Genomic DNA, 26,969 nt, shown 5'->3' on the forward strand with positions numbered 1-26,969 from the left:
AAGACGAGGAAGAAGAGCGTCGAGTACTTGAACGAGAGCTAGCAGAAGAATTGGCATTGTTATCCGCTACGGATGTCGGCTTTGATGAATGTGTTGACCATGGCTACGACCGTGCCGGCTGGATGAGTAACAACGAAGAACTCGAGATGGACTACGTGCGTTTAGACCTCGATAAGGTGCTGCAGCAGGTGAGCAAAACTTCATCCGATGATGATGAGCTGCAGGAACTGTCCATCCACAACTGTGAAAACGACCTTGGAATAGGGATCGATCAACAGGTTCCAACCACTGCTTGGGAACTTTTGCTTCAAAGTGTCGAGCGCATTGATCGTGATTTTTTTCACCCGATTCATGAAGACTTGTATGACATTCGTGCATCCATCCTTGATGCGAAGCCGCCACCTCGGCCGTCACAGCTACCCAACCAAAAGGATGTAGCGCAGCCTCAAATGTTCGATGTGGCAGATCGATCAAGTCCTGAATTTGATGATCAACTGCTAGAACAGAGCAATATGTCTGCAGTTGTTGAGAGCAACGACGGCAGCGTAAATCAGCCCAATAACGCTGGAGATATCGAGGCCCACCTCACTGTTCAAGAGAAAAAGACAATAGCATCGAGCTCAGACGCCGACTGTGGGGTGGGGCAGGGAGCAGAAAACATCGAAGGAAAAATTGGATGCTCTCAGCCATGTCAGGTCGACCATTGCGCAGAATCTCCAAACACTTCCGGTTTGGTCGATGTCGTCACTTCATCTTCACCCGATCAGCAGTATGGTATCGTTACGGATGCCGAATCAGAGCATACACAAAAAGACCTTGATGCAATCGCAAAACAACATGCAGCGCGTGAATCGCGGCGTTTAAAGCTCGAGGCTAGACACCAGAAGGAGCGTGAAGACGCAGCGCAACTCCTAAAACAGCTCCAAGAAGAATACGAGGCTCAAGAAAAAGACGCCGAGGAGGCACGGCGGGAGGCATTTGAACGATCCGCAATGGCTAACGAAGAATCACGCTGTCAGTTGTATGCTGCTGCTATGCGTGAATTCCAGGAAACTATGCTTATGGATCTTGCCGACAAAACCTCACAGAAGTTTGCAGTGGAATTAGCTCGGATACAGGATGCAATCTGCCAGGAGGTAGTCCAAATGGCAATAGAGGATCAAGCCGAACGGCAACGCATGCAACACGAACGGCAGCTCCTGCTTCTGAAACAAGAGGCTTTGGCTCGGTGTCATTTCAGCGCCTTGTTGATCGAGCTAGTACAGTATCAACATGTTCAGCGGCAAGTTCGCGATCAACTAGTAAAGCGTGAGCGTCGCGAGTGTGTACAGATGCGAGCTGAAGAGGCCTACACGCGACGAATAATTATTGAATCTCGGGCACTTTGCGAGCTACAAGCTCGTGAAGAAAATCGGACGTTAATGGCACATGAAGACGAGTTAGCAAGGGTATTAGAAGACTTTGAGCGGACGCGAAGGATGCAAGCTCAGGAACGATTACGTGAAAAAGGTTATTGTCATTCTATGGAGGAAGAAGAGCAGCGGTGCCATTCAGCGTGGGCTTTTTCCGAGAAGCAGAGGCAGTTTGAAGAACGCAGTCAAATATCAATGAAACAAGAGGAGGAGCGTTGCCGAAGTGCGTGGACGTATGTGGCCAAGGTAGCTGAAGAAAAAGCACACGAGAGGGAAAAACAACGTGAACATCAAAGACTCCGCAGGTTGGCAGATGTTGGCGCAGGTTTTCAAAAGCTCGATCGTAGTTTCCAGCGCCACAAACTTGTTCAGTTTCTTGGGAAGTGGACGTGGTGGTACACACAACTCGTAGAGGATGATCGAGTAAAATCGATTGCAGCTGAGGACGCTGCGAAGAGAATCCAGATGTGGCATCGCTCGTGTCGATCGAGACGAGAGCAAGTGGCCTCTGTAGAATCTGCACTTATTCTCGAGGATTTTAGTGAAGGTGAAGAGCAGCCGCAAGTTGAAGATGAAGACGAGGGTAGCGACAACGAAATATTCGAGTCGGAGGAATACGCACACTCTGCCGAGAGTCAACAAGCAGCACGCCGTCTGCAGTCGACATTTCGTGGATTTCATGTAAGACGAAAGTTCGCAAACGCGATTGCACTTGCACAGGCTGTTGGAGAACCGGAAGAGGGTGGCGACTCTTTTGACGCTGTAGATCTGGATGACCTCATTGAGCTCCCGCCCGAGCTGGTCGATGGTTGGGAGGACCCTGTTCTGCCAGCAGCGGTAAATTTTGCACCGAGGCAATATCTTTACCCTCCGTGTGCTGCTGCTGATGAAGAAGAACGACCAGAACACGCCGATAATAACGAATTGGAAGATACCACACGTCTAGAGAATCGCAAAAATGTGAAAGCCCCTGTATCAAGTGTGCCAGCGGATAACAATCCCCCAAAGGAACATAACTTGGCGGCGACACTCTGGAATAAGATGAAGCGTGCGAAACAGCGGCAGCAACATGCTCAACAAGAGCGTAAGCGTCAGCAAGATCCCTCCTATCGAGTGCAGAAACTGCTTCATCGGAAGTCAACAGCTCACCAGGCTTCGACCCAGAATGGCCATGTAAATACTAGCAACCAGAGTAGTCATGCTCAGAAAACAACCAGCACGGTGTCGTGGTCATCGACAAGCAACCAAAAGAAGAAACCGAAAGTGAAGCTACCTTCATTAGTTGAGCGGCTACGAAGACAAACGATGGCTGAGCGATGATCGTTGAATTATTGCGCCAGCTTCAACGCTTCGCCAGCAACGCAGCCTCTTTTGTTTGACGCATCATTAGCACGAACACGTCGAAGTCGGCAGTGGCCACCAGAATCTCGGAGCAAAGCACGGTGCCTGACTGACGGTCTATCTCGTACGCTCGGCGCACCAATTCGTAAAACTCGTGCACGGTAGCGCCCTGCGATCTGATGTACGCTGCCGCAAACACAAACAGCTCTCAGTACGCTGCAATCAGGAAGGGCCAATACCTCTGGCTGCCTACCTTCCAGCTTCTCCTCGAAAAGTGCGAGGAACTCGTTGTAGATGTCAGTGTACCTGCAAAGAGGCTTAGTATTGTCGGCAAGAGCTTCGTCGATGGTAAGCTAGTGTTTCAACGCACTCGAGTTTCATCTCGTCGCTGTCGAGGTCGAAGGCGTGACAATGGTTTTCAGCGAATGTTTCAAACGTGTGGGCGAACTCGTCGTTGTCGAAGAAGAACGAAATGACTTTGTTCACCAGGTCGTTGTTTTCCGGGTCGAAGCTGCTCCCGTCGTCGTCTTTAGCGCCAGCCTTCTCGTGACTACCATGGGTTTTGGCCTCGCTCGACCCGCCCGCGTAGTTTTTCTCGCCTGCCTTCTCGTCCTTCGAGTCGGCACTGGCCTTGCTCTCGCTGGGCATTCTTTTGTCGTTTGGAAGGGCCGGGTGAACGAAGCACCATTGAGCAGTTTCGTTGCCGAGGACTCTTCGTTCAGGAAGAAAACTACTCAACGTCAGCTGCGAACTACATGAACTTGTAGATGGGCAATGCTGAGCACCAGCAGCTCGTTTCGCATGGATGCTAGAGGTAGAAACGAATTCTATACACCAAAATCTGCTGTGATCCTGTGTTGCACCTGAGGTGTTGTGAGCAAAGGTTTTGTGTCCTGACACATTGGAATGTACTGCTCCTATTCAACAATTGCTCTTCGTGTTGCAGTGTCAGCGTGCGGATCGGACAGTGCAATGTTGCCCGCGAATGTGAAGCCATGTATTCCACTGTCCGAAGGCTTTAGTTGCCCAAAAGCGCACCCTGGACAGGTATCCTGCGGCATACCCGCCACTCGTTGACATTCCTGAGTTGATTACATGACTCCTTACCTTCCCGGTTGCGTCCCGGGGACTGCGACCATATTTGACCATGACACCACGGCATTGGTTCGGGGGCCCAGTTGTCCATTTCGCATTTGTCTGCGTCAAGTAACAGCTCAATCACCCGATACCAAGCACTCACCCACTAGTCATGGGTCCAGGCGTCAGACTTGCACTTGCATGTGCTGCTGCAGTCGCGGTAGTCGCTGATGCGGCATTGGAAGACGTCCCGAGCTTCGCTGTGCCATCGTTCGAGTACGACTCGCTCCATGATGGGGATGCACCAGAACAAATGCTTCAAGCCCTGGAGCGCGGAGGTATCATCGCACTCAAGAACGTCCCCAACTACGCCAATGTACGAGAGCGCTTCCTAGTTAGCGCGGTGCAATGCGCTGTCGCTTCCGAGCACGATGATGAGGGCATGCGTTACCTGTCGACGAAGCAGTTCCACGACAGCACTCGACGACTCACGTTGAGAGCTGCTGCTGGTCGCGAGCTCATGGACACCAACGCCGAGTCGCTGAAAGCCATGGAGACCAACTGCCCAGGCCACCGTGAAAGTTCAGCAGCATGTTGGAGCGAGCGGTGGACACCTCCGCCTCGGCACTTGACAAGACCGAGTTCACCATGGGCGACGGCGAGCGTCACATTAGTGCACGCAAACTCATTGGGGACGCCAAGCGCTTCGATCATTTCCACGCGTACGAGGCTGCTTCGGCACCTCCGAGTTCCACCCGCCAATCACTTTTGACTGAGGAAATCGAACGGGACTTGTCCTTGGCCATGTACGAAGACCACGGGCTCTTCATTGCGATGGCAGCGCCAAAGTTCTTCTCCGTCAATGCCCCGGATGGCAGCATCTGTGACCGACGTCTGAAATCGGACGCCTCGGGCCCGATCATTGGAGCTGGAGAGCTCGACGGAATTGTTCGCCCCGAGCTAAAGCCCGACGAACTCGTGATCATGATGGGCACCGGTGCATCGCGCTGGCTGGAGACTAGTCACCACTTGCCAGCCGTCATGCACGGCATGAGAATGCCCGAAGAAATGGTGTGGGACGATGAAGCGAACCCCGGGCAACGTAATTTGCGTGCTTGGTTCGGCAAATGACGTTGCTGCCAGCGTACCAACGGCTGCTTGAGTCCCAGATGTACTTCGACGAGTTCATCAACCGAACAACACGCCACTTACTTGCCAATGGGAACTCCGAAGATGACATCAAAGCCATCGGATGTGCTGGTGGACGCCATTTGGTGGAGTCCGAAGGAAGCTGCACGCGCTCGATTTGCACACTGAAGCCGGGCGTGGAGAAACCTCCAACGGTAGGCTGCAATCAAGCATGCAACTATCACACGGAGTTCTTCGACGCCAAGTGCGAGAAGAAGTGTGATTGCACTGGAACCACCACGGAAGCAGAAGTGTGCTGGATGCTTTGCATCGCTCGACTTCCCGTCACCGAGTGTGCGCTGGAAAACCAAGAGTGTTCAGGCCTGAAGTTGATCTGTGCGGCAATGCCACTGACACAAACGCAACCTTGACGACTATGACAGAATCACCCTCGTCGACAGAGACGCCACTGCCCACAACTGCGACGGATCCACCGATGTCCATGGAGCCCCCATTGCCAATATTGCCAACGGAAACGCCCTCGACGACTGCGCCGCCCACTACAACCCCAGATCCGTCAACGCCATTGCCGACTGACCCTGAAGTGCTAGCAATCACCCCACAGCCAGTTACCACTTCTTCAGCACTTAAGACGACAACCTCACCGCCAACAGCAATTGAGATTCCAGACACAATACGGTCACCACTTGCAACGAGTAACGCTGGGTTCTGCCAACATCAACCAAAGCTCCAGTTGAAACACCAGCCCCGGGTTCCACGGGGACCCTAGCGCCATCAACTACCATGCCGCCATCAGTGCCTGAGATGCCGGAAACCGCAGAAACGACCACAAAGGAGCCTGTTGCTCCCGGTGGGCATTGCTAGTTGCTTGAGCTAATCGCTGCATGCACGAGTCAGTGGAATTGTGCATCTTGGAATGAATTGATGGCCTGCAGGCAGATAGGAATAACGAGAAAACCACATCGTTCAAATAACACGCTTTCATTCGTGTAGTCCTTACCGGCAACTTGTGCAAACCTACGCCCTGCCGATCGCTTGGCTTTCAATCTTCTTCGATGATCTGCCTTGTGATGTGGCCTTCATTTCGAGCCTGTGCGCGACTGTAGCGTCCACAAAGCGCGAAGCAACAGTCCCACTTCAGCGTAGCACCCCAACTCATTCTTTGCTTGCGTCACGAGTTGATCTACATTTGCTCGTCCTGCGGCTCGCCTGCCATCTGCTCTTCCTCCGCTCCTTCCTCCTCGGTAGCGTAGAGGACCTTGAAGATCTCCTGTGCCAACGGGTTCGCCTCGCTGTCCTCTGTGCCCTGCAGCATGATCTCCACTTCGCGCAGCTTGTTGAAGTAGAAGTCGCGCTCCTTCTCCAAGCTCTCCACCTGTAGCACAGCACAGCACAGCACAAGCTCCGTCAGCTTCTCCCATCCACCCGACCATCTCAACTGCCAGTCACGCACCATCGCACGCAGCTCGCCGCTCTCGTTCGTCAGCGCCTCGTTGTTGGCCGTCAGCTCCTCCAGCTCTTTCTCCAGCGGCGCCGTCGCCGCAGTCACCGCCGCCTCCACATCCGCCGCGGACGCTCCAGCCGCAGCCGCAGCCGCTGCTGACCCGGCGCTGCCCGTCGGACGGCGCGAGACGCCCGTGGCGGTCCTCGTCGTCCTGGCAGCCCCCGCGCTCGTGGGCGCGCCCGGCGGCGTCCGGCCGACCCTGGACGCGGTGGTGGCCGCAGCGCCAACTTTCCGGCGCGCGGGCGCAGCGGGCGCGGAGGAGGCCGCGCCGCCGCCGAACTTGTGCGTGAACTGGGCGCCGCCCTTGCCCTTGTCGCGCTGCGCGATGGGGTCGTAGGGCTGGCCCGAGGCGTTGCGCTCGTAGAAGGCCTTGAACCACTGCATGAACTCGAGGTTGTCCTGGTACTTGCCGCGCACGAGGCGGTCCACCTCGACGTGCTTGTCGATCTTGAGCTGCATGAAGGCCTTCTGCAGCACCTTGTAGTTCTGGATGTACTCGTAGTCCTTGTTGGCCGCCCAGTCCACCTTGCTCATCTGCACCTTGCCCGGGTACATGGCGTCCAGGATCTGGCAGGCCACGGCGCCCGTGCACGTCTGCTCCACCTTGGCCAGGTTCACGGCGCACAGGCCGTTGATCCAGTCCAGGATTTCCTTGCGCCCCACGAAGTACGTGCCGTCCATGAGGCTCATGCTCTGGTCCGCGGCCGCCATGTCGACTCACTGAGATGCGCTCGGGCTCCTTTGGCTCGCGAATGTGCTGAAGTGGCGGCCGTCGGACGGGCGCCGAGGCCAGATGGCGTATAGCCGGGTAAGAACTGGTATACTAGGATATACCAAGCGCGATGACGCCGCCGGCCTGACTTCGTTGATGTATACAAATGACCGGATAGGAAGTATACTGTCGCGATGAGACGTGTAGGCGACTGGCATTCCGAAAGCCATGGCCAAGAAGAGCGGAGGTGCGTGAGCTGCACGACAGCGACGCAACGCTGCATTGCAGAGCGCTGACTCGTGATACTGTCGTTGCCGTGGTGGTGGACGCAGGCTCGAAGCCTAAGGGCAATGCCGGCAAGAAGGCCGGCGGCAGCAAGCCCAAGAAGGCTGGCATGTTCAAGGCGCTCAAGAAGCAGGAGAAGAGGTGCGGCAGCTGCTTCGGGTCGAGAGAGATTGCCTGTGTCTGACTGGGGGTTTGTTGCATTGTGCAGAGCTGGCGTGGTAGGCGCGGACAAGAACGACCCGCACAGCAGCAAGCGGAAGGCCAAGGTGGCCAAGCGCCCGGCGCCCGTGTCCGACGAGTTCCGCAACTTCGACGAGCGTATGGCGGCGAAGAGCGCGCGGCGACCAGGTGTCGTTCCCAAGGCTGTAGCGGTGGCGCCCCCGACGTTCGTGATGGCGGCCCCGACCTTCCAGTTGTGAGTGTCGTGGTCCCAATTGTTTCTCTTAGTGTCGGAGCTGCTTGCTTACAGCGTTATTTTGTATGCTTTGTCGTGCTGTGTGTAGCAATTCAAACCCCGTGCAGCTGACGCCCGCTCCGCGCGAAGTCGAAGGCTTTCACGGCTTCATGTCTGCGCTGGAAGCCCCGAAGGACGCGCCCGCGGTGAACCCGAACAACGCGGCCCGGCAGTCCAAGCCTGTGCAGCCGGAGTACCGCGGCAGCAATGTGTTTGCCGTGCTGGACGACGGCGATGAGGAGCAACAGAAGACGCAAATGGCTGCGCAGGCAGCAGCGGCACCGGCGTTCATGCAGCCGGCGACGTTCACGTTCGCAACCGCCAAACCCACGTTTACGTTGCAGTCGTCGCTGCGCCAGAGCATGCAGCCTGTGGTTGTTGGTGCAGCGCAGGCACAAGACATCGACCCCGACTTATAGGTCGTCAATAATCTACCTACCTACCTAGACGTCCAGGTTCCATTGATGACTCCACGAGCGCTATGCGATGCCCACATCGCTTCCTGCATTTTGAAGCCATTTTCTGCTTAGCGCAACTTATCGCTCGCTTATGGCGCACTTACACCCATCCCTCTCACTTCAAATGGAGAGGTATCAGAACGGGTGAGAAAGGTAAATGAGTAAATACAGTGTAACATCACAACATCTTTCTCTGTAGCCAAAACAGATATCGCGGGGTATCGGAGGCCACGCTGAGAGCGGCGGTTGCGATGATGCGTCGCCGTTGAGGCTCGCTTTTGGTGTCTTTTTGCAATAGAGAACGCCGAGCCCGAGCTCCGCTCCGCCGGCAGAGAAGTGCTCGAGTGCCGCCCGCGCCGAGCAGACCCAGCCAGCCCACCCCTCCGCCGCTCCGTGAACTACGACCGGGAGCGCCGTCTTCTCGAGCCGCGAGGGAGAGCAAGCAGCAGCACGAGCAGCAGCGTCCGGCACGATGGGCAGCGCCAGCAGCAAAGCCGGCGACGCCAACCCCAAGAACCTGGGCGCGGACCCGAACGACCCCAACGCGTTCCCGCTGCACCACCACCCGTACTACAACCAGGCGCAGCAGCAGCACCAGGGGCAGCAGCAACAGGGACGCAGCTTCGATGGCAGCGACGGGAAGCACCCGCGCCCGCAGCAGTACTACGGCGCCCACCAGAGCGCCACGGAGGCCATGGAGGTGGACCCGCCCACCGAGTCCTCCTCGGAGATGTCCTACATGGACGGAGACATGCCCAACGCCGCGCAGCTGGACGTGAAAGACGCCGAGCACGCCAAGGGGAACAACGCGCAGTCTGCGGACGTCGCCGTGCCGCCCGGGGAGGACGTCGTGCCCATGGTGTTCAAGTGGGAGCACGGCGGACGCAACGTGTTCATCACGGGCACGTTCAACGGCTGGGACAAACAGTGCCCCATGCACAGATCCGGTAACGACTTCACATACATCGCCAACCTCACGCGGGGGAAGCACATGTACAAGTTTGTGGTGGACGACGACTGGCGGTTCGCCCCCGACCAGCTCACGATGGCAGACGTGGAGGGCAACGTTAATAACTATGTGGACGTCTCGGACTTCGCGCCGCTGTCCGACTTCGACGGCAAGAAGCCGCAGGACGACGACGAAGACCCCGAGAACCCGTACTCTCGGTACATCCCCGAGATCGACGAGTACACGAAGGAGCCGCCCCCGCTCCCGCCGCACTTGCGGCACATTATCTTGAACAAGGTAAGGTATTGCAGCGTGTGGTGCGTCCAGGAGTTGTGCTGGTACTGATCCGCGTGTTTTTGCGTCTGTGTTGTGGCTTAATCCTCCAGGCGCCGCCGACAGTCGACGGGCGATTGCTGCCTGTGCCGCAGCACGTGGCGCTCAACCATCTATACTGCACAGCAATCAAGGACGGCATGATGGTGCTCGGCATCACCAATCGCTACAAGCAGAAGTTCGTGACCACCGTTTATTATAGCCTCATGCCCGGCGCCAACTAGCTCTCGCAGCTCTTGCAAGAACAGGTTTAGGCGGACTGATGGGCGGGCGGGTCGATTCCTGGATCGATCTAGCGTAGAGGTAGACAACGGGAGGAAGCGCGGAGCAAAGTCGCGAATGATCCAAGTGTTGGACGCGGCGGGAGCATGCAGTGCGCGTGCCTTGCTCGGCTTCTGTAGGAAGTAGACAGCACTCTTTTTTTGGTAAGGAGCTGCTCGCGATGATCGAGCGAGCGCAACGTCAGGGCACGGCCAACCTAGGAACGGCGAAGCCTAAAGCAATGAGAAGCGAACACACTACATCTTCGTCCTTCCCAGTCATCGCCACCTCCCTCGACGCACGAAACAACACGGCGACACGAGCAGCGCAAAAACAATAAACATATTTTTGTCTTCTTCAGCAGCAGCAGCAGCGGCAACAGCAGCGCTACAGGTCCAAGAGTCTACTTCAATTTGACGACGGATTGTCCTGCATCATGCTCTTCTCCTCCCACGCGCGCGCTCGTCCCCACCAAAACTGCATACCGCTCCCTCCTCTCTGTGTTGCTGTCATCTCCGCCTTCTATCGCTGGGACGAGCTTGAGCCTGAGCCGCAGAGCTGCTGGCTGGGCTGAGACCGGACGGACGGGAGCTTGCTTATACGTAGATCTCGGCCCAGAGGAAGAGGAAGAGCGAGCCGAAGCCCAGCAGCAGAGCGGCGATGAAGGCGAGCACCAGCTCCACCAGCGCGTTCTTCTTGGGGGCCACGGCGCGCGTGAAGAAGAGCGCCATGAAGACCAGCCCCGTGAGCAGCAGCGCCACCGTGAGGAAGCCGTAGCTCTCCGGGTCCACGGGGCTCGTGTACGGGATTTCCTGCAGCCAACAGAGGGAGACGAGGGTCAGCAGCTGCATACAATGCACACGGGGGTGGGGACAGCGCTGCTGGGGGCGAGGACAGGGAAGACACGCACCATTTCCATCGTGGCAGCGGAGTATCGAGATCTGCGCGAGTGACACGTATGAAAAGTGGTCAAGGGCGTATGACCTATGCGAGGTTTTATGATGATGTAGGAGAGGTTGACGAGATGGATACAGTTGCGAGCTTCCTGCAAGGTAGAACACCAGCCTGAATAATGGCAACGCGAGAAGGTCTGGTGTATTGTGTGTGTATCCCCAGCATAAATACGAGACTTACTTGGATTCGTCTTCGTCCTGCATGGCCTCCTTGAGCCGCTGCACGAGCATAGCTTTGAGGCCCTTGACGTCGAGTCCTCGCCTCTTGAGCTCCGCCCGCAGCTCGGTCACCTTCATCTTATCGACATGGGCCGCCGCGTCCTCCTTCGGCTTTCCGGTCGTGGCGGTGTTGTTTTCGGGCTTTGCACCGCCTTCGCCAGCTGCAGGTTTGGCTACGGCGTCCTCCTGGCTTGCAGGATTCGCGTCCTCCTTGTTTGCAGCCTTCGGTGGCTGCTTCGGGCTTTTTACCTCTTCCTTGGACTGCTTCTTTTCGGTCTTCTTCTCTTTGACCCGACCAGGTAATGAAGCCTCCGTGGTTGGCGCAGTATCCACTTTGCTGGGAGAACCGTTCGCTGTCGCGCGAGGAGAAGCGATCCGTTCTTCTTCGCCAGCACTCTTCACCTCTTCACCTGCAGCCTTATCGTCGTTATCGCGACCATTGCTTCTCCTTGCTTCAGTAGCACTGTCATCGTCTGCCTCGCCCCCCAACACACTCTCCTGGACGTCTTCGTCGTCGACCTCCATGTCGGACGCTTTTGCAGATCTATCGGTGGCATTTTTAGATGCCTTTCGATCTATGCGTGCGCTCCTGTGTCTCGTTGAATTGTCTTCCTCAGGCTCCTTACTGTTCTGACCGATGTCTTTCTCGTCGTCCTCCATTGCTTCCTCTTTCTCTTCGCGGGAAGCTTCCTTGTCAGACGATTTATCTTTCTCTCCGTTCTTCGCAACTTCCAACTCTTCGCGGAGCTGTTCCAACTTCGTCTCAAACTCAGCTTCCAACTTCCGCAGTTTTTCATCATGACTCTGAGAGAGAGCCTTCATCTTCGCCTCGTGGGCCTCCACGGACGCCGCAACAAGATCCTCTGTCTCCTTAGTGTGCTTCGATGGAAGGTAACAGATCGGCGGCGATGTGATCGTGACCAGGAACTTGGATTGACTTTCGCTCTTTCGAACCGTCTGCAGGTGCTCCAGCTTGGCGCGAGCCACCTGCTCACTGCGGTCCAGCTCAGCCCGCGCGATTAGCGCCTCCAGTCTCGCCACCTCGGCCTCTCGACGAGCTCGATTCTCGCGATCCTGGCTTTGCAGCTTCTCCCTCTGCTCTGCCTCCTGCTGCTTCGTGTCCTGGCGCTTAAACAAGTCCGTGTCCTTCTCAATCTGTCGCTTGGCTTTGCCCAAGTGGCCCATCAGCGCTCCGAACATGCGTCGACTGCGTGCAATGGTGTCCTTCTGGGCGTACGGCGCCACGGCGCGCTGCTTCCGCTCCTGCGCTCGTGCGCTGTTGGCAGAGGGCGAAGTAGCTGCGGTAGAAGTCCTGCTAGTCTCCGTCCTCTCTGTTTGGTGCGATCCCTCAGGTCTGGCAACTGCCGAGTGCAGCCTCTGTCGCTTCACCGCGCTGTTCTGCCGGCTGTCTTCGTTGTCGCGCTTGCCCAGCCTCCAGGGTGCGTTGCCCCGAGCGTTGTTCTCCTTCAGCTGCACTTGGCGGCCTCCGCCTGCGCCTCCTGCGCGCGTTGGTTCGCCTCCGAGGCGCGCGAACACGCTGCGACGACCTGCAGCTCCAGTCGTTGCTGTTCCGCTGCCTCGACGCTCTGTGAGCCACGGGGAAAGCACAAAGGGCAGTGAGCGCAAAGATCGCGACGCAACCTGTGGCTTTCCGAGCCAGCCACGCAGCCCGGAGGCGTCCGTGCGCTACGTGGACTGACAGGGAGGTGGGCAGGAACGTACTTGAGTTGTCGAGCGTCTCGCGCTTCTTGGCCAGCTCCTGCAGCTCGCGGCGCAGGGCGCGCTCGTCCGCCGACTCCGCCCGATCCGCCATCGCCTCGCTGTTTGGTGGTTGGCCTTCGAATTGAGGGGGAGTCGTTCATATGCAGTTTGATAGGTTAGACGTTTTCTTATCGTAATTTTCGCGGTAAGTTTCGACGCGAAGCGACACTTCAAGCAGGTGATGGCGGCGTCGAGCGGAGCTGCCGGCGACGACGCCGTGGCCAGGGCGCTGGAGCGGCTGCGACTGAGGAAGTCGGGAGGTTTTCCAGGTGGAGAACATGCTGATGCACCTGCGGCCGTGACACCATTGCCGACATCGATGCCCGCGGCGCAGCCTGCCGCCGGGTTCCAGGTCATCTGCTCGGGTCAAGTGGAGAGCGTGCATGTGCGCGTTTGCAGTAGCATTACTCCGTTGGCTGCAGTGTCAGCGAGGATGCTAATGCATATATTCGGTGTGTGTGTTGCGGCCGGTAGTACCCGGGCGTGACCAACGTGTATTGCAGATATACCATTACCTACGGCGTTGACTGGCGCGTGCTTCACGTACGTCCAAGCTGCCGCTGGCGCCTTTGGCGCGAACAAGAGACTTACATCGGTGTTTGACGCTGCAGGGTGCTGAGAACGGACTCTCGCAGATCGCGTATCTGGCCAGCCACGAGGACGATATCCTGCTCAACTTCCCCATCGACGTGTCGTTCAAGAGCACAAACCCGTTCGGCTGGCCACGACTGGTGCTAAGTCTGTACGGACTTGACGCACTCGGCCGAGATGTCGTGCGCGGCTACGGATCGGTCGCGTTTCCTGTGATGCCAGGCTGTGCCGTGCGCGAGGTGCCGCTGTTTCGACCGCAGTCGTCTTCAGTGGTGCAGCAGTTCGTGGCGTGGCTAACGGGCTCGCCACCTGAATACTTTGACTCCAAGTTCGTGGCGCAAAGCGACAGCCGCGAGGTAACACGAGTCACTTCCGCAGGCAAAGTCCGCGTTGTACTCAACATCGCAACTCATGGGATGAAGCAACACGGGTACACGTAGCGAGATATGCATGTCTTCTCATTTCTCAGTGGTTAATGATGTAAGTTGTCATACAAACCAAGATGCACAAATTCATGGCTAAAGACATACACGGCAATGTGGACCCACCTTCAATAAGCATCCCCGTTGCAAGCTCCTCTCTAGGCGAGAAGCTGCACCGCGAAGATACCGGTCAAAGCTCCTTAGCACAATCCTTCACGCGCCATCTCGGACATACGCTCTGACAAACGCTCCTTGATGATTTTTCGGCGCTTGCGGAACGATGTGCGCTACGTAGTAGCAACAATTTCACGTATGACAACGTTGGTTAGCCAGTCTTTCAGACTAAACAACACCACAGCAGACACGCTTTTAAGCTTACCAGGCGGCCTTCCTTGCTGAATAGCTCTAGGAAGCTGTGCTGCATGTCGTCGGCCTTGCTGATCCACTTGTGTACGAACCCATCGACATCGTTGCGAACCTTGTCTACTGCCATATCAAACTTGATACTCTTCTCCTTGATAAACGGCACATTCATATCCTTTCCCGTGTAGCCGCGCTGCAAGTTCCGGCGGATGAACGTGTCGTACTCGGCAATGATACGGATGATCAGGTCCGACGTCGAAATGCCATCCGTACGTCGGGTCTCCAGGAACTTGCCCATGGCCTTGATCCGAGCGTACACGTCACCTTCAGTTGCCTCGCCCGACGTGTCCGAGTAAGGAAGCGCATCGTGGCAAACGTAGTCGATCTGGTGCTTCTCGAGGAACTCGTCGGACAGCACCCAGGGCGCGTCCTCCACCACCTCGTCCACCCACTTACAGTGGCGCAGCGACTCGTAGCGCTCCTTGTCCGTCATGACCGTGCGGCCCTTGAGCTTGTGCGTTATTTCATCGCTGCAACAGCCCACGAGCAGATACGTGTTGGGGTAGGCCTCCTTGCACTGCTGCAGGGCCTTGGCGTGTCCGAAATGGAAGAGGTCGAAGATGCCGTCGGCGTAGAGACGCAGGGGGCGGCCCGTGGGCGTGCCGGGCTCGCCCTCTTTCAGTTTCTTGCGGTAGGGCTCCGGCTGCGGCTCGGCCTCGCCCTCCTGGCTGCTGACGCTGTTGTTGTCGTTGGCGTCGCCCGTCTCCGGCTTGGCTTCCTCCTCCTCGGCGGAGGCAGCGGGGGAGTGGTGGTCGGCCTCGGCCTCCTCTTCGTGGTTCATCTCATTGGCGCGTCTCTACATATCGCACACCACACACCCAAAGTATCAGCTCCCGCGACCGCTTTACTCGCTAAAAACGAGGACTTCTCGCCCCTCTTCAATCCAAAACTCTCCGCGCTCGTCGCATCCATCGAGGAACGGGAGATCGCAGCGCAGCGGGAGGGGGGACACGCACCTTTCTCGCCATCTCGCTTGGTCGCCTCCTGGTTCTTTTCGGTCGAAAACTCCACTGCGTGACACGCGGGACAAGTCGGAAATTATTTAGTACCGTATCTTCTTCCACTAAGTGCGAGATGATCTACTATGTTAGGTCAGTTTATAGCCGACTGCAAATGTGACGCGCCAGCATCGACTTCAACTTGTATGACGTACAATGGTGGCCCACAGAAGACGAACTCTATAGTCACGGCTGCATCTTCGCGGCTTGCGACGCGCGATATATGCTCGTTAATAGGTGGATCATTCCGGCGCGTCACGACGTTCAGGACGATGACGCCGCACCCGACAGCGATGCCACGCGTGTGCTGCCGGAGTAGAGCTTGTGCGGCACGTTGGCGAGCTGGTTGCGTTCCGAGGCCACCGCGGGCTGCACGACGATCGGCACCTGCCACTGGAACGTTTGCCGCTGCTGCTGCTTCTGCTGCGGAGCCGAGCCGGACTCGCCAGACGGCGGTGGCGCACCTGCCGAGAACTCGAAGCGGAGCAGCCACTGGAAGCGCACCAGGTCCGTCTTGATGCTCGGCAGCGCGTCGTGCGGGATACTGAAGCGCACGTTGGTCTGCAGCACGCCCAGCGTGTGCTCACGGAAGCTGCCGAACACCTTGGACTGTACCACGCGCTCCGGGTCCAGCGCCATGGCCGACAAGGTCTCTTCTAGACACAGCGTCGCCGACACCTGGTAGCACGGGATGCTGGCGCGCGTGAAGTCGAACACGCCCAGCAGCACCTCTCCCGGCTGGTAGAACTGCTTCGTGAGCAGGAAGCGCACAAGGTGGCTACTGTCCTTGCCAATCGTGAAGATGCTCGTCTGCGCGCGCTGCATCTGCTCCGTTTCCACTCGACCGTGCATGAGCGACGGTCGCAGCTCGAACGCGATCTCGCTGCCCTTGCGCACTCCGACAGGTTGCGGGGCTAAGGACACACTGCGGTCCAGCCGGCCGACACGAGTAGTTCCACCCACTGTCTGTTCCTTCTTGGGCGCTTTCTCGCCGCCGTTGTCAGTCGACTCTGCACCTTTCTCGCCCTTGCCTTGACTCGCCGCGAGATGGCTCGCGCTTGCCACAGTGTTGGCCTCGAAGAAGTACTCCGACCCGTACACCTCGAACGGCAGGTGCACCGACACAGGCTTGCTACCTGCCGCAGCGCACTGTGCAGTGATGGAAACCACGTAGAAGACCCTGGCGGACGAGCCGCGGAAGGTCGGGCAGATGTTCTCGGGCAGCGCAATGGCGAACTCGCGCGTGCAGCGCTCCGCCGTCTCCTCCTTCGCGGCCTCCGCTGCAGACACGACGTCGATGGTTCCCTGGCCCTTGGCAGCAGCGGCTTCCAGCTCGGACTGCGTGGGCGCGATGTTGATGTCGGAGAGCAGCACCGACGGCGCCGAGCGGAAGATGCACGTGCCCGTGTCCCCCGAGAAGTTGCGCACGTCGGGCAGCGCCGCGCCCATCTTGTCGAACAGCACCACGTCCTCGGAGAGCTTCCGCTCCAGCTGCGCGCGCTCCTCTGGCGACGCGGCGCGAGGCGACTGCACGTGCACCACGGGCAGCGTCAGCAGGTTGCTGTCCACGGTGACGTGGCCGTGCACCTGCGCCACCACGTGGGCGATCTCCGAGTGCGCGTCGGGCTTCTGCTGGTCGCTGACCAGGCGCACCACGCCCTTCACGACGCCCCCAGGCCGGAAGTGGCGGCTCGCCAGCCTCGCCACCAGCACGCTGCCGTCGCCGACGTGGTCGATCGTCATGCTCTCTTGGGAAGTGACGGCCCGTGGTGTGCCGCACACCAACGTTGAAGTGACCCTCGTCCTCGAACCGCGTCGAGATGGACGTTGGCAGCAGGCGTCGCAGTCGGCCTCTCCCACCAACGACAGGCCCCCGCAGCTGTCGCTGATAAGAGCCCAAGCCCCGGTGGTGGTGCCGCCGGTGGTGCCAACACCACTTTGACTTTTGTCTTTCTCCCGGCAACGAACAAGCCTGACAGACGCATGAATATGGCTCCGGTAGGGTTTGCAGCCTCCGACTTTGACAAAAGCTCGTGCTAATTGTTTCTGCCTGGCCAATGCATTGCAGACGGACAGCAACGCGAACAGTGAGCCTACCAAGCAGGAGCTGGTGGGCTCTGACGGGACGAACACTACCAGCTGCACCGAGTCCTCTAGCTCGGCACCCTTTCGGAAGACTCTCGTAGAGGGGGAACCTGGCACTGTGACTGGGCGTCCTCTGCGTCTCTACGCCGACGGCATCTTCGACCTCTTCCACTTCGGACACGCCAAGGCCCTCCAGCAGTGCAAGGAGGCCTACCCCAACACGTACCTGCTCGTGGGCTGCTGCAGCGATGAAATAACGCACAAGCTCAAGGGCCGCACGGTCATGACGGACAAGGAGCGCTACGAGTCGCTGCGCCACTGTAAGTGGGTGGATGAAGTAGTAGAAGATGCGCCCTGGGTGCTGTCCGACGAGTTCCTCGAGAAGCACCAGATCGACTACGTTTGCCACGATGCGCTTCCTTACTCGGACACGTCGGGCGAGGCAACTGAAGGTGACGTGTACGCTCGGATCAAGGCCATGGGCAAGTTCCTGGAGACCCGACGTACGGATGGCATTTCGACATCGGACCTGATCATCCGTATCATTGCCGAGTACGACACGTTCATCCGGCGCAATCTGCAGCGAGGTTACACCGGGAAAGAGATGAATGTGCCTTTCATGAAGGAGACGAGCATCAAGTTGGATATGGCAGTGGACAAGGTGAAGCAGCACTTCACGAACCTCTTCGGGCGGAAAGCTGAGAGGTTCCAGTGTCGGCAATCAGTGTAATGCTGTGCTTCCATCCTATGTGTGGCAAGCGCAACAGGCTAGATCACGAGCGGCATCAAATTAAACTTGCTCGAATCCGTATAAGCATCTGAGCCGTGATATTCTTCTCCATCCACACCACCGTCATTAGGATCCTTTGACGTCATGTACAGCTCGCTGAACCTTTTTCGCCGACGCTGCTGCGACTAGCAATGCTTGGAGCCCTAACATTCACGGCATCATGAACAGGAATCAAGTGAGGTTGGCAGCCTCCATTGCTCACCCGAATCCGAGCAACAACGTACCACTTGAAAACTGCTTCTGGGCCTGGCGAAGATCACTCGGTGGCAACGAGCTAAACCAAAGCAGCGTGTCCGCACCACTGGGTCTTACTGAGTTCCTTGCCGCCGCCGCTGGATCTTCCTCCTTGTTATTTCCTGCGTTCCGATGATGCAACGAACTGCCTTCGCTCGTGTCACCCACTGCCTCAGCAGCGTCTCGGAGCTGCCAATTCCCCTCGGAATCCAGCGTCACCACGCGATACGCCTCGAACTCCTCGTGGTACGAGATCTCACTCAGCGCGTGCTCCGGCAGCCGCAGCCTGGCCTTCGTCAACTTCAGGAACCCCTGCTCGATTCAACACACGACTTCAATACAGACTCTGACCGATAACTGCGACGCGGCAAACACACACACGCACACACCTGCTTGAGCTTGGCACACGCGATCTCATGCTCGTTAAGGTATTCCTCGAGGGACCCCACGCCCTCCACGAGCAGCTTGTCCGACTTGTCCGCCTTCATGTTGGCCATGATAATAGCACTGCTGGGATCGCTAGTTGGGTTTTTCGAAAGGGGTTAGAGAAAAACTCAGCCACCCACAACAATTTTTGTGGGTTATTTGGTTTTTCCCTGCGACCTTGGGGCACAATGGCCGCGGCGCGCAGGCAGATCTCGCAGGAGACGTTCGACGAGTGCGTGGCGGAGAATGTGGACGAGTTCGACATGTCGCTGGAGGAGGCGGTGGCCGACGCCGTGCAGCAGTTCGAGTCGCAGGGTGTGGACCTGTCCAACATCATCAAGAGCGGCGCGACGCAGGCGGCCGACGGGCAGGAGCCGCTGCCTGCGCGGCTGAAGCGGCTGGTCTCGGAGCTGCAGGGGCTTTCCAAGCTCCAGAGCGAGCAGGACCACGTGCTGAGCCTCGTCGCCGAGCTGCAGAGTCTCTGTAACGAGGTGCCCGAGGCTCGCGTGGTGGCAGGACGCAATGATGCCGTGGATACGCTGCTGGCTCTGCTGGACGCGGACTCGGCCGCTGTGGTGGCGTCGTGCAGCAACTTGCTGGCGCTGCTGTGCGCGGACAGCACGGATAACCAGGACTTCGTGGGCGCTGCAGGCATGCAGCGACTTGTGGAGGTCGTGAAGCGCCAACTGGAGGACGCGGAGACTTTGGTGCGAGTGCTGGCGCTGGTGAAGACGGCGTGTATCAAGCACGAGAGCAACAAGGCGCACTTCACGAAGTCAGCTGGCGTTGAAGCACTGTGCGGGCACTTGGACAGAGCTAAGGACAATGAAGTGCTGTCGAAGCAGTTGGCGCTATGCTTCCGGGTGCTCACTATCAACGACGATCCTCGCGCGACGTTCTCACAGGCACAGGATACCATCAAGGCCCTCGTCGAGCGTGATGTCATCCCGTACAGCCTAGAGGTGCTGCGTCGGGTTGGTCAGGGCAATTCAGCAGCACATGATTTGAACACGTCGGCCGACCTACTCGTCAACTGGCTGGGTGTACTCAAGCAACTTGCCGTGACGGAGGAGAGCTGCCAACAGATCGCTGACCTGGATGGTTTGGTCACTGTGCAGGACGTCATGCAGGCTTATGAGCACAACGCGCCTGTGGCTAAGCGCTGCATTACAGTGTTCCGAAATGTGGCAGCGGCGGACGATCTGAAGCGCGCAATTCTGCAGTCTGGAGGTGTCGAGCGGACTTTGCTTATCATGCGGCGACACGAGGCCAATGCGTCGATTCAGCAGAACGCGTGTGCCACGCTCGCGGCAATTGCTCTCCGCTCTCCGGAGAATAGTCGTGCACTGGTCGAGCTTGGAGTAGTTCGACAAATCTCGCGTGCCATGCAGGCTCACCGTCGTGACGTAGCTGTGCTCCGCCAAGCCAGTCTGGCAGTGCGCAACATGGTGGCACGCAGCGTGGAGCTGCGCTCGCGCTTCCTTCAGGACGAGCCAGAGATCGAACCGTTACTTCGTGAGGCTCAGCAGTATCGCGGTTGCGGCGATGAAGCCTACGCAGCGCTCCGTGATCTAGGCTGCGATATTCAGTTGTCTTCATTCGGCGCGGCTGCGACCTCTGCTGCTGCCTCCGGGTCCGTCAAGGCAGCCACGCTCAAGCCGCGCTTCAACCCTGTTCAAGTCCAGTCCAACCAGTTGCTCGACAGCGTAGAGGAAGCTGCGGAAGCACCGTTCGCCCAGTAGCCACAACATAACGGCCAACACCTAGCAGTTCTCTTTAGTTCAGTTTTCTTCGTTTCTCTCCCTTCCCTTCCATGCACCTGCCTATTCCCAACCTAGATTCCTTCATGATCATCCTTTTCTTGTTCATGCACTGCTCCTCCAGCTTCGTCTTGCCTTGCTTTGTCGTCGTCATCATCGCTCGTGGTCTGTAGGCTGCGTCGCGTAGCACTCTCTTCCAGTCACGCAGGGCGCAAAAGTAGCTCTGGGCTAGTCGGGTTGGAGCGGGATAAAAAGAAACGAGGGGCAACACGCATCGACAAGCTTGGCCTAGCAGAGCACCCCACTGCTGATCATATCGTGGCAGCGGGGAAGAGGCAGCAGCGCACTACAACGCCGCGGCACGTCCGACGAGCGAGCTTTTTATGCGATCGCCTGCCAGCTCTGCTCGACGATTTCGCGCACGCGGCGGTTGTACTCCCGTCGGTTCTCCTGGAAGAGGCGCGCGGCCTCCGAGTTGGCCGGCGAGTTCGGGTTCGGGTCGCACAGCAGCGACTGGATGGACGTGAGGATGGCCGAGATGTCGTAGATGGGCGACCACTGGTTCTGCAGGATGTCCAGGCAGATCTGGCCGTCGTTGTAGACTGCGGCACCACACAGAAAGACACACAAAACGCCTCGTCAGAAGCCCAGCGCGGTACAGCAACTGCAACGCCCAACACCAGCCAACGTACTGTTGGGGTGGAACATTTTAGTGATGAACTTGACGGTCGGCGCCTTGTTCGGGTAGTCCTCGCTGAACTCAAGCGTCAGGTTGAAGGTGCCGCCTTCCCAGGGCGTGTCGTCCGGTCTGTCGAGGGGGAAAACGCAGGGTTAGCACCGCTGAGGCCGCTGTAGAGCGCGATGGAAGCCGCGCCGAGCGTACCCGAAGATGACGGCCTGCCAGAGCATGATGTTGTTGTCCATGGGGGCGCCCGACACGCCCGAGGGCGGGTCGTTCTGCAGCTTGCGGAAGTCGCGCATTAATCGTCGGCGCGCAGCGGTGGACATGGCGGCGGGGAGGTGGAGGGAGCGGGGCGGGAAGCGCGGCGGCGCCTTGGACTTGGTGGCTCTGCTCGGCCTTGGACTGCGTTTGACTATGGCCGAGAAGAACGCCGGCGGAGCTTCGAGAAAAAAGGTCGCCCCCGCGCAAACCGATCGTGGTGGAGGTTAACGCAATCTTCGTGTGGCGCACACAGACCGGTTTCTAAGTGTGCAGCGGCTTGAGGTGGTCCACAGTGTGTACGAGCCTTTCTCTCGTCCTCAATAAGAAATAAAATTGACGACCTCACAGGACGAGAGAGTGGGGCATCCGCACCGAGGCAATTAAAATGGTCCACAAGAGCGTGGTCCAAGAAGCGCGGGCACCCCACGCTCGTATCCTTATTAAGGATTACTTAACCGCGAGTTTCCAGTGAGCCACCTACGGAAATTGCACCCCAAGCGTCATCCCAGTGGAGTCGCTGTGGACTCTGTCGAGGCACCCGCGGTCCCAGTTGTCGTTGTGGACACTCGGACTGAAATGGGCACTCCAGCAGCAACATCCGCAAACGACTTTACCCGGAAGGTTTCACATAACCACGCTCGCGCGACGGGAAGGGTGTGGTAATCTATCTCAAGCGGGGAGCTTCTGTATAAAGCGTAGGGGTGGGCTTCGCTGCAAGACTGAGGGATGCAATCATTTTGCTCGCGCAAAAGGCCTCTGCGGATGGCATGAAGGTGGAGGACGGTGCAAAACTGCAAGGTGCGATCCAAAAGGGAGGTTTCTGCAGTCGGCGTGGTGGAGAACTGCGCTGTAAGATCGAGGGGCGCAATAGCTGCGCTAGAAAGAGAGGTCTATGTGGACAGCATGAGGTGTATGGCACTGCCAAGCTGAAGGCTGCACTCGCCAAGCCCAAGCTCGCTTAGGCTTCTGTGTACGACCTGTGGAGCTGCGGGAGGCTGTGATCGGTTTGCCTGGTTAAAGAATTGTGAGGACTCGCGATCCGCGTGGACGTGGGCGTGCTCGACGATGCTGCAAGCATCGTACCGCTGCGGACGCTACCCTGCCGGGCCTGTGCTCGTACCCCGCTTGCCTTGTTGCCTCGCCTGCGGGTCCGCGGAGGCTCGCGCGGCGGCGAGCAGTCGAACTTCGAAGCTCACAAGTGCATGGGCCAAAATATACTACCCAGAGTCGTAACTCACTTTGTATAAGGGCGGGAGCATGCAAAACAGTTCCAGAAAGATCTTTGGCGAGATCTTGTGTGCGCCTGTTTGGCAGACTCGCCGAGTTAATTTCGGGAATGGGTTGTTCCCGGCCTAATTTCGGGCGCCCGAATGCTTTTTTTCGGGTCTCTTGAGACTCGATATCCGAAAAGAAGCGTTCCAGATTTTATTTTCGGGGAATTTTTCAGTTAGCGCAGATTCGGAAACTTTACCAACGTATCTCACTACGCACAAACTTGTATATGGGCGGGAGTATGCAAAACAGTTTCTCCAAGATGCTGGAGGATCTATGGCGAAATCTTGTGTCCGCCTGTTTGGAAGACTCGCCGAGTTAATTTCGAGAATGGGTTTCTCCCGGCCTAATTTCGGACATGCAATTCGTTTTCGGAGACTATCAAATCTCAAATCCGAGCCAAACGCGGTTTCGAGTTAATTTCGGCTCGATTCGATTCAACGCTGCATCGATTCTGGCAGTGAACTGCGAAATAATACTCGTGGTAGTACTAGTGGTATCTCCAGAATAGTATCGTTAGTAGGCATATTATCGCTACTAGTACTATTATTACTGCTATAGTTCCGGGTTGGAGCTATTAGTAGTAGTGCTATTATCATTACTAATGTACTCATACGCATACGTATGAGCCTATATCGGTCTGTCGACGCCAGGGTTCGGTAGTAGTGGAAATTTCGGCTAGTAGTCATACTACTACTACTACTATAAATTCGTGCAATAGTAGAATGATCTATCTACTAGTAGTGAGGCATCGACGGTACTATTAGGACTACTAATATAACTGAACTCAAGCTACCCTAGCTGGCGCTGGCGCTATCCAAGTATTTTGTCATTCGACGGTACTAGTATCGTGATTTTTCTTACTAAATTTGTGTTAGTACCAACGATTATACTTAGAGTTGATACTAATATTATTAGTCGTAAAATAATAGTGTGATTGTATAGTTTTATTGATATACTACTACTACTGATATCAATGCTCGCGATCCAAACCGCGAATCCAATAGATCGAAGCCAATCAAAAGTCATTCGAAGCATGTCAACGGAGCGGCTGGTGTCCGGCGACGGCCACAACCTCGTGGTGCTGGCCAGGCTGGATGCCACCGGCATGAAGACCGTGAGCGGCTACTCGTCCGCGTACGACGACGTGTTTCCGACGGCGCTGGACGGGATCAGTACGTGCAGCCGTATCCTCTTACTTGGACGCCTGATCCGCTGTTGCCGCAGCGATTCGAGGCTGGGGCTACTATTGATCGTTGTTTGCTGCGCGCAGTATCGAGGAGAGAGTTCAAGTTCTGCGTGGACGTGCTCAACCAGACCGTGGAGGACTACTTCCCGTGCCTCCCATGCTACGGGTGCGGGTATTTATGGTGCTTCACGACGTGCGGGCTCTCGCTCTGCTTCTCGGAGCCGTGCACCAAGCAGGTACGAGCGCCTCAATGGCGTCTGCTTGGTGGTGTAGGTCGGGGCTGGGCTATAAAGGCCGGGTTGCCTACTTTTTACTTATCTTGTGCTGCTGCAGCTCTCGGACAACTTGGAACTCGTACTGCGTCGACTAAACAACCGGGAAGAGCTGCTGTATCGAGGCGTCGTGTGGAGTCTCAAGCGGTGTCAACGAACGCACACATCCTGGATAGAGATCGCGCAGCTCGTGTACGAGTGACACCGGATTCCAGTTTTCGCTTGCCCGTAGAAAACTCCACGTGCAGTCAAGGCAAGGGCCAATTCACTGACAGTAAAACAGTGCAGTCAATCAATAACATTACGTAGTGTACAACAACGGCATGCTTGCGCTGCAGTCACCCTGCGGCGGCGCACGATGGCTGCGTCCACACCTCTTCTCTCTATTGTCTAGCTCTCTATCTCTATCTGTATCAGGTCTGAAATCAATAGAACAACACAGAAGAACAGCGTCAATGTCAGCCAGATAAACCACACGCAAGCAGCAAGCAGCAACAGATAAAGCTAGTCTACTTTTCAAGAGCTTTCTTGATTGTCTTACCATGCAAATAGGAGGCGCAAATCCTCCTATAAATATATACGAACCTGAGTGCCCGGTGGCCCTCCTTCCTGTTTACTTACGAGGTCTTCTTCTTTGCCGCCATCACCACCACTCCATGCACTCTCGTCGCCGCATCGCCTCTCTTGGCGCCACGGTCAGCAGTCGTCTAAGTCATCACCACTCCCTCGAAAAGCACCACGCGGCTCTTGTTCAACTCCTTGCAAACTCGCTTCACGCTCTTCTCACCGATCATCGTCACGTCGCTGATTTCCTGGATGGAGCGCTTCGAGTTCGTGTACGCTGCCACCAGGTAAATCACCGAAGCCGCCACTGCAACCGGAGGTTGTCCATTAGACAGCTCCAGGCTATCCGCCTTCTTCGCCACCGCGTGTGCAATCATCTGTGTCTTGTTCGGCAAGCCCAGTCTCGAGCAGAAGCGCTGCACGTACTCCTCCGTCGTTGCCTGCTTCACCTCGAGATCCAGACGTCGCTGAAGGCTCATGAAGGACTTGCCGATGCGTCGCTTCGGGACACCAGACGCTTCCTCAAATTCCTTCAGCGAGCGAGCGTTGCCAGCCTTCCTGCACGCGATAAACAGCACCGCGACCGCCATGCTTTCTCGCTCCGGGCCCCGCATGTTGACGCCCTGCTTCTCAGCTTCCGCGTACACGTCCAGAGCAATCTCCACAATCTTCTTGGGCAGCGACAAGTAGTCTGCGACCTCTTGGATGCGCGTCATGTTGCGCTGCATGCGCTTGACCTTGGCACTGTCGGACGAGATGTTCGGGCGCTTGTGTTTGTGCCCGGGTTCGCCGTCGGCGCCCCCGCCGCTCTTCTTCGTGTCCACCAGGTACGTGGACAGCGAGAGGCTGTTCAGCCGCGCGTCCGCGACGTCACCGACTCTGGATTTCGCAGCGGGGTCACCACCCCGGTCATCATTAGCAAACGTTCGCCATTCGGGGGAATCATCTATAATGCGCTCACCGAGGATCATGCCGCAGTCGCGGCACACGACGTCGCCCGCGCTGAAGTCCGTCACGACGTCCGCGCTTCCGCACTCGCGGCAATGATCCGGTACGCACTCGCCTCCCATTTTAGCGAATCAGTGGCTGGAGGTCAGCCTCCGGGGAGCGACTTTCGTCTGGCACTTGTAGGGAACTCCAAAGACGGCCAACCGAGAAGATGTGCAGTGCGATCGAGAGAGAAGACGCTGGAGAATCTAATGCACCCTCTTGCCGGTCGACTCGCGCCTGCTAGCCACACCCACGCGACGTCTAAGCTGAGCTCGAATGCCGCGCTCCTTGGTCGTGTCCGCCGCTTGTGAAACTACTGCGATCCACCGACCTGAAAAACCTCGAAAAACCTCGAAAAACCTCGAAAAACCTCGCCCAGTCGTGCTGGGTACATACACGAAACAGTCGTTTTGACAGGATTTAGTGTGGACACATGACATTTATTACGCTGCACAGGAAGCCTCAATCGACAGTCGCGCGACACGAAGCAGCACCTTGTGCTAGGCTGCACCTTGCAGCTCGCAACGCCGCCCACGAGGAAATGGTGTCGCTGCAACCGTAATACCACGTTGTAGACACTCTAGCAACCACGACAACCTTGAATTCACTGCAATCCGCGCAGTACAACTCGCGCCGCAGCAGCTTTTCCTGTTCCGCCGCGCCGAATCGAGCTTCGTCGCCTTCTCGCCCTTCCTGCGCATATCTTGTCTCTGCTGCAGCCTCTAGAACTTGAACCCCTTCTTGGCGAGGTCCGCCTTGGCCTCCACCACTTGCCGGTCCAGCTCCTTGGCCGCCTCGGGGAAGTCCTGCACCGCCATGACCGACAGCGCGATCACAGCCAGCGAGTACGCGCCGAACGTCACGAGCGCGTACATCGGGAGCGCCGTCACCACCTGCACCACCCGCGGGTCCTGCACGTGCTCGGCCGCGTACCGCAGCAGCAGCAGCCACAGCGCCAGCAGCACGACGAAGGCGGCGAGCCACTTCTGGTACTTGAGCATCGCGAAGGCTTTTTCTATGTGGTCGCGGGTCTTCAATACGTGTTGCAGTCTTTCCGGGACGGCGAGAAGTTTCCAGCTCGCTGATTCGCTGAAAACCTGTCCCGAATTAGATGGTCTGCGACGGTCTCCCATTCGCCACAG

General features: G+C 57.3%; 16 protein-coding genes across 16 annotated transcripts; 6 read left to right on the top strand and 10 right to left on the bottom strand.

The window, feature by feature from the left end:
• Window positions 1-2,754: 2,754 nt before the first annotated feature.
• On the bottom strand, window positions 2,755-3,401 carry IUM83_10222 (uncharacterized protein; the record flags this gene model as incomplete). Its single annotated transcript, XM_067934711.1, has 3 exons — window positions 2,755-2,939; window positions 3,007-3,059; window positions 3,124-3,401. The coding sequence occupies 3 exons, from the start codon at window positions 3,399-3,401 to the stop codon at window positions 2,755-2,757; spliced, it is 516 nt and encodes a 171-aa protein (XP_067793069.1).
• A 2,761-nt stretch (window positions 3,402-6,162) lies between these two features.
• IUM83_10223 (microtubule -associated protein EB1) lies at window positions 6,163-7,194 on the bottom strand (the record flags this gene model as incomplete). The annotated part of the gene is made up of 3 exons (XM_067934712.1): window positions 6,163-6,354; window positions 6,433-6,486; window positions 6,712-7,194. 3 exons carry the CDS (start codon window positions 7,192-7,194, stop codon window positions 6,163-6,165), a joined length of 729 nt encoding a protein of 242 aa, XP_067793091.1.
• A 229-nt stretch (window positions 7,195-7,423) lies between these two features.
• On the top strand, window positions 7,424-8,353 carry IUM83_10224 (uncharacterized protein; the record flags this gene model as incomplete). The annotated part of the gene is made up of 4 exons (XM_067934713.1): window positions 7,424-7,442; window positions 7,528-7,621; window positions 7,689-7,895; window positions 7,984-8,353. 4 exons carry the CDS (start codon window positions 7,424-7,426, stop codon window positions 8,351-8,353), a joined length of 690 nt encoding a protein of 229 aa, XP_067793068.1.
• Window positions 8,354-8,864: 511 nt separating this feature from the next.
• Window positions 8,865-9,898, top strand: IUM83_10225 (putative 5'-AMP-activated protein kinase subunit beta; the record flags this gene model as incomplete). The annotated part of the gene is made up of 2 exons (XM_067934714.1): window positions 8,865-9,638; window positions 9,728-9,898. 2 exons carry the CDS (start codon window positions 8,865-8,867, stop codon window positions 9,896-9,898), a joined length of 945 nt encoding a protein of 314 aa, XP_067793011.1.
• Window positions 9,899-10,531: 633 nt separating this feature from the next.
• Window positions 10,532-10,854, bottom strand: IUM83_10226 (transmembrane protein 258; the record flags this gene model as incomplete). Its single annotated transcript, XM_067934715.1, has 2 exons — window positions 10,532-10,747; window positions 10,846-10,854. 2 exons carry the CDS (start codon window positions 10,852-10,854, stop codon window positions 10,532-10,534), a joined length of 225 nt encoding a protein of 74 aa, XP_067793067.1.
• A 211-nt stretch (window positions 10,855-11,065) lies between these two features.
• IUM83_10227 (SAP domain) lies at window positions 11,066-12,920 on the bottom strand (the record flags this gene model as incomplete). The annotated part of the gene is made up of 2 exons (XM_067934716.1): window positions 11,066-12,693; window positions 12,830-12,920. 2 exons carry the CDS (start codon window positions 12,918-12,920, stop codon window positions 11,066-11,068), a joined length of 1,719 nt encoding a protein of 572 aa, XP_067793010.1.
• Window positions 12,921-13,049: 129 nt separating this feature from the next.
• IUM83_10228 (b9 domain-containing protein 1) lies at window positions 13,050-13,899 on the top strand (the record flags this gene model as incomplete). Its single annotated transcript, XM_067934717.1, has 3 exons — window positions 13,050-13,253; window positions 13,343-13,411; window positions 13,480-13,899. The coding sequence occupies 3 exons, from the start codon at window positions 13,050-13,052 to the stop codon at window positions 13,897-13,899; spliced, it is 693 nt and encodes a 230-aa protein (XP_067793066.1).
• Window positions 13,900-14,081: 182 nt separating this feature from the next.
• Window positions 14,082-15,272, bottom strand: IUM83_10229 (choline-phosphate cytidylyltransferase B; the record flags this gene model as incomplete). The annotated part of the gene is made up of 3 exons (XM_067934718.1): window positions 14,082-14,168; window positions 14,261-15,100; window positions 15,261-15,272. The coding sequence occupies 3 exons, from the start codon at window positions 15,270-15,272 to the stop codon at window positions 14,082-14,084; spliced, it is 939 nt and encodes a 312-aa protein (XP_067793065.1).
• A 294-nt stretch (window positions 15,273-15,566) lies between these two features.
• Window positions 15,567-17,045, bottom strand: IUM83_10230 (Reduced growth phenotype protein 1; the record flags this gene model as incomplete). Its single annotated transcript, XM_067934719.1, has 1 exon — window positions 15,567-17,045. One exon carries the CDS (start codon window positions 17,043-17,045, stop codon window positions 15,567-15,569), a length of 1,479 nt encoding a protein of 492 aa, XP_067793128.1.
• A 240-nt stretch (window positions 17,046-17,285) lies between these two features.
• On the top strand, window positions 17,286-18,117 carry IUM83_10231 (Choline-phosphate cytidylyltransferase B; the record flags this gene model as incomplete). Its single annotated transcript, XM_067934720.1, has 2 exons — window positions 17,286-17,300; window positions 17,371-18,117. The coding sequence occupies 2 exons, from the start codon at window positions 17,286-17,288 to the stop codon at window positions 18,115-18,117; spliced, it is 762 nt and encodes a 253-aa protein (XP_067793106.1).
• Window positions 18,118-18,243: 126 nt separating this feature from the next.
• Window positions 18,244-18,908, bottom strand: IUM83_10232 (choline-phosphate cytidylyltransferase B; the record flags this gene model as incomplete). Its single annotated transcript, XM_067934721.1, has 3 exons — window positions 18,244-18,320; window positions 18,402-18,723; window positions 18,801-18,908. 3 exons carry the CDS (start codon window positions 18,906-18,908, stop codon window positions 18,244-18,246), a joined length of 507 nt encoding a protein of 168 aa, XP_067793129.1.
• Window positions 18,909-19,025: 117 nt separating this feature from the next.
• IUM83_10233 (uncharacterized protein) lies at window positions 19,026-20,579 on the top strand (the record flags this gene model as incomplete). Its single annotated transcript, XM_067934722.1, has 1 exon — window positions 19,026-20,579. One exon carries the CDS (start codon window positions 19,026-19,028, stop codon window positions 20,577-20,579), a length of 1,554 nt encoding a protein of 517 aa, XP_067793107.1.
• A 399-nt stretch (window positions 20,580-20,978) lies between these two features.
• On the bottom strand, window positions 20,979-21,605 carry IUM83_10234 (ubiquitin-conjugating enzyme E2 2; the record flags this gene model as incomplete). The annotated part of the gene is made up of 3 exons (XM_067934723.1): window positions 20,979-21,199; window positions 21,290-21,405; window positions 21,481-21,605. The coding sequence occupies 3 exons, from the start codon at window positions 21,603-21,605 to the stop codon at window positions 20,979-20,981; spliced, it is 462 nt and encodes a 153-aa protein (XP_067793126.1).
• A 2,243-nt stretch (window positions 21,606-23,848) lies between these two features.
• On the top strand, window positions 23,849-24,475 carry IUM83_10235 (Golgin subfamily A member 7/ERF4; the record flags this gene model as incomplete). The annotated part of the gene is made up of 3 exons (XM_067934724.1): window positions 23,849-23,987; window positions 24,086-24,237; window positions 24,335-24,475. 3 exons carry the CDS (start codon window positions 23,849-23,851, stop codon window positions 24,473-24,475), a joined length of 432 nt encoding a protein of 143 aa, XP_067793127.1.
• Window positions 24,476-24,980: 505 nt separating this feature from the next.
• Window positions 24,981-25,881, bottom strand: IUM83_10236 (Transcription initiation factor IIB; the record flags this gene model as incomplete). Its single annotated transcript, XM_067934725.1, has 2 exons — window positions 24,981-25,716; window positions 25,799-25,881. The coding sequence occupies 2 exons, from the start codon at window positions 25,879-25,881 to the stop codon at window positions 24,981-24,983; spliced, it is 819 nt and encodes a 272-aa protein (XP_067793105.1).
• Window positions 25,882-26,549: 668 nt separating this feature from the next.
• Window positions 26,550-26,828, bottom strand: IUM83_10237 (dolichol-phosphate mannosyltransferase subunit 3; the record flags this gene model as incomplete). Its single annotated transcript, XM_067934726.1, has 1 exon — window positions 26,550-26,828. One exon carries the CDS (start codon window positions 26,826-26,828, stop codon window positions 26,550-26,552), a length of 279 nt encoding a protein of 92 aa, XP_067793183.1.
• Between the last annotated feature and the right edge of the window lie 141 nt (window positions 26,829-26,969).

The sequence above is a fragment of the Phytophthora cinnamomi genome (genome assembly GCF_018691715.1).
Source record: "Phytophthora cinnamomi strain GKB4 chromosome Unknown Contig30, whole genome shotgun sequence".
Taxonomy (NCBI): domain Eukaryota; phylum Oomycota; class Peronosporomycetes; order Peronosporales; family Peronosporaceae; genus Phytophthora; species Phytophthora cinnamomi.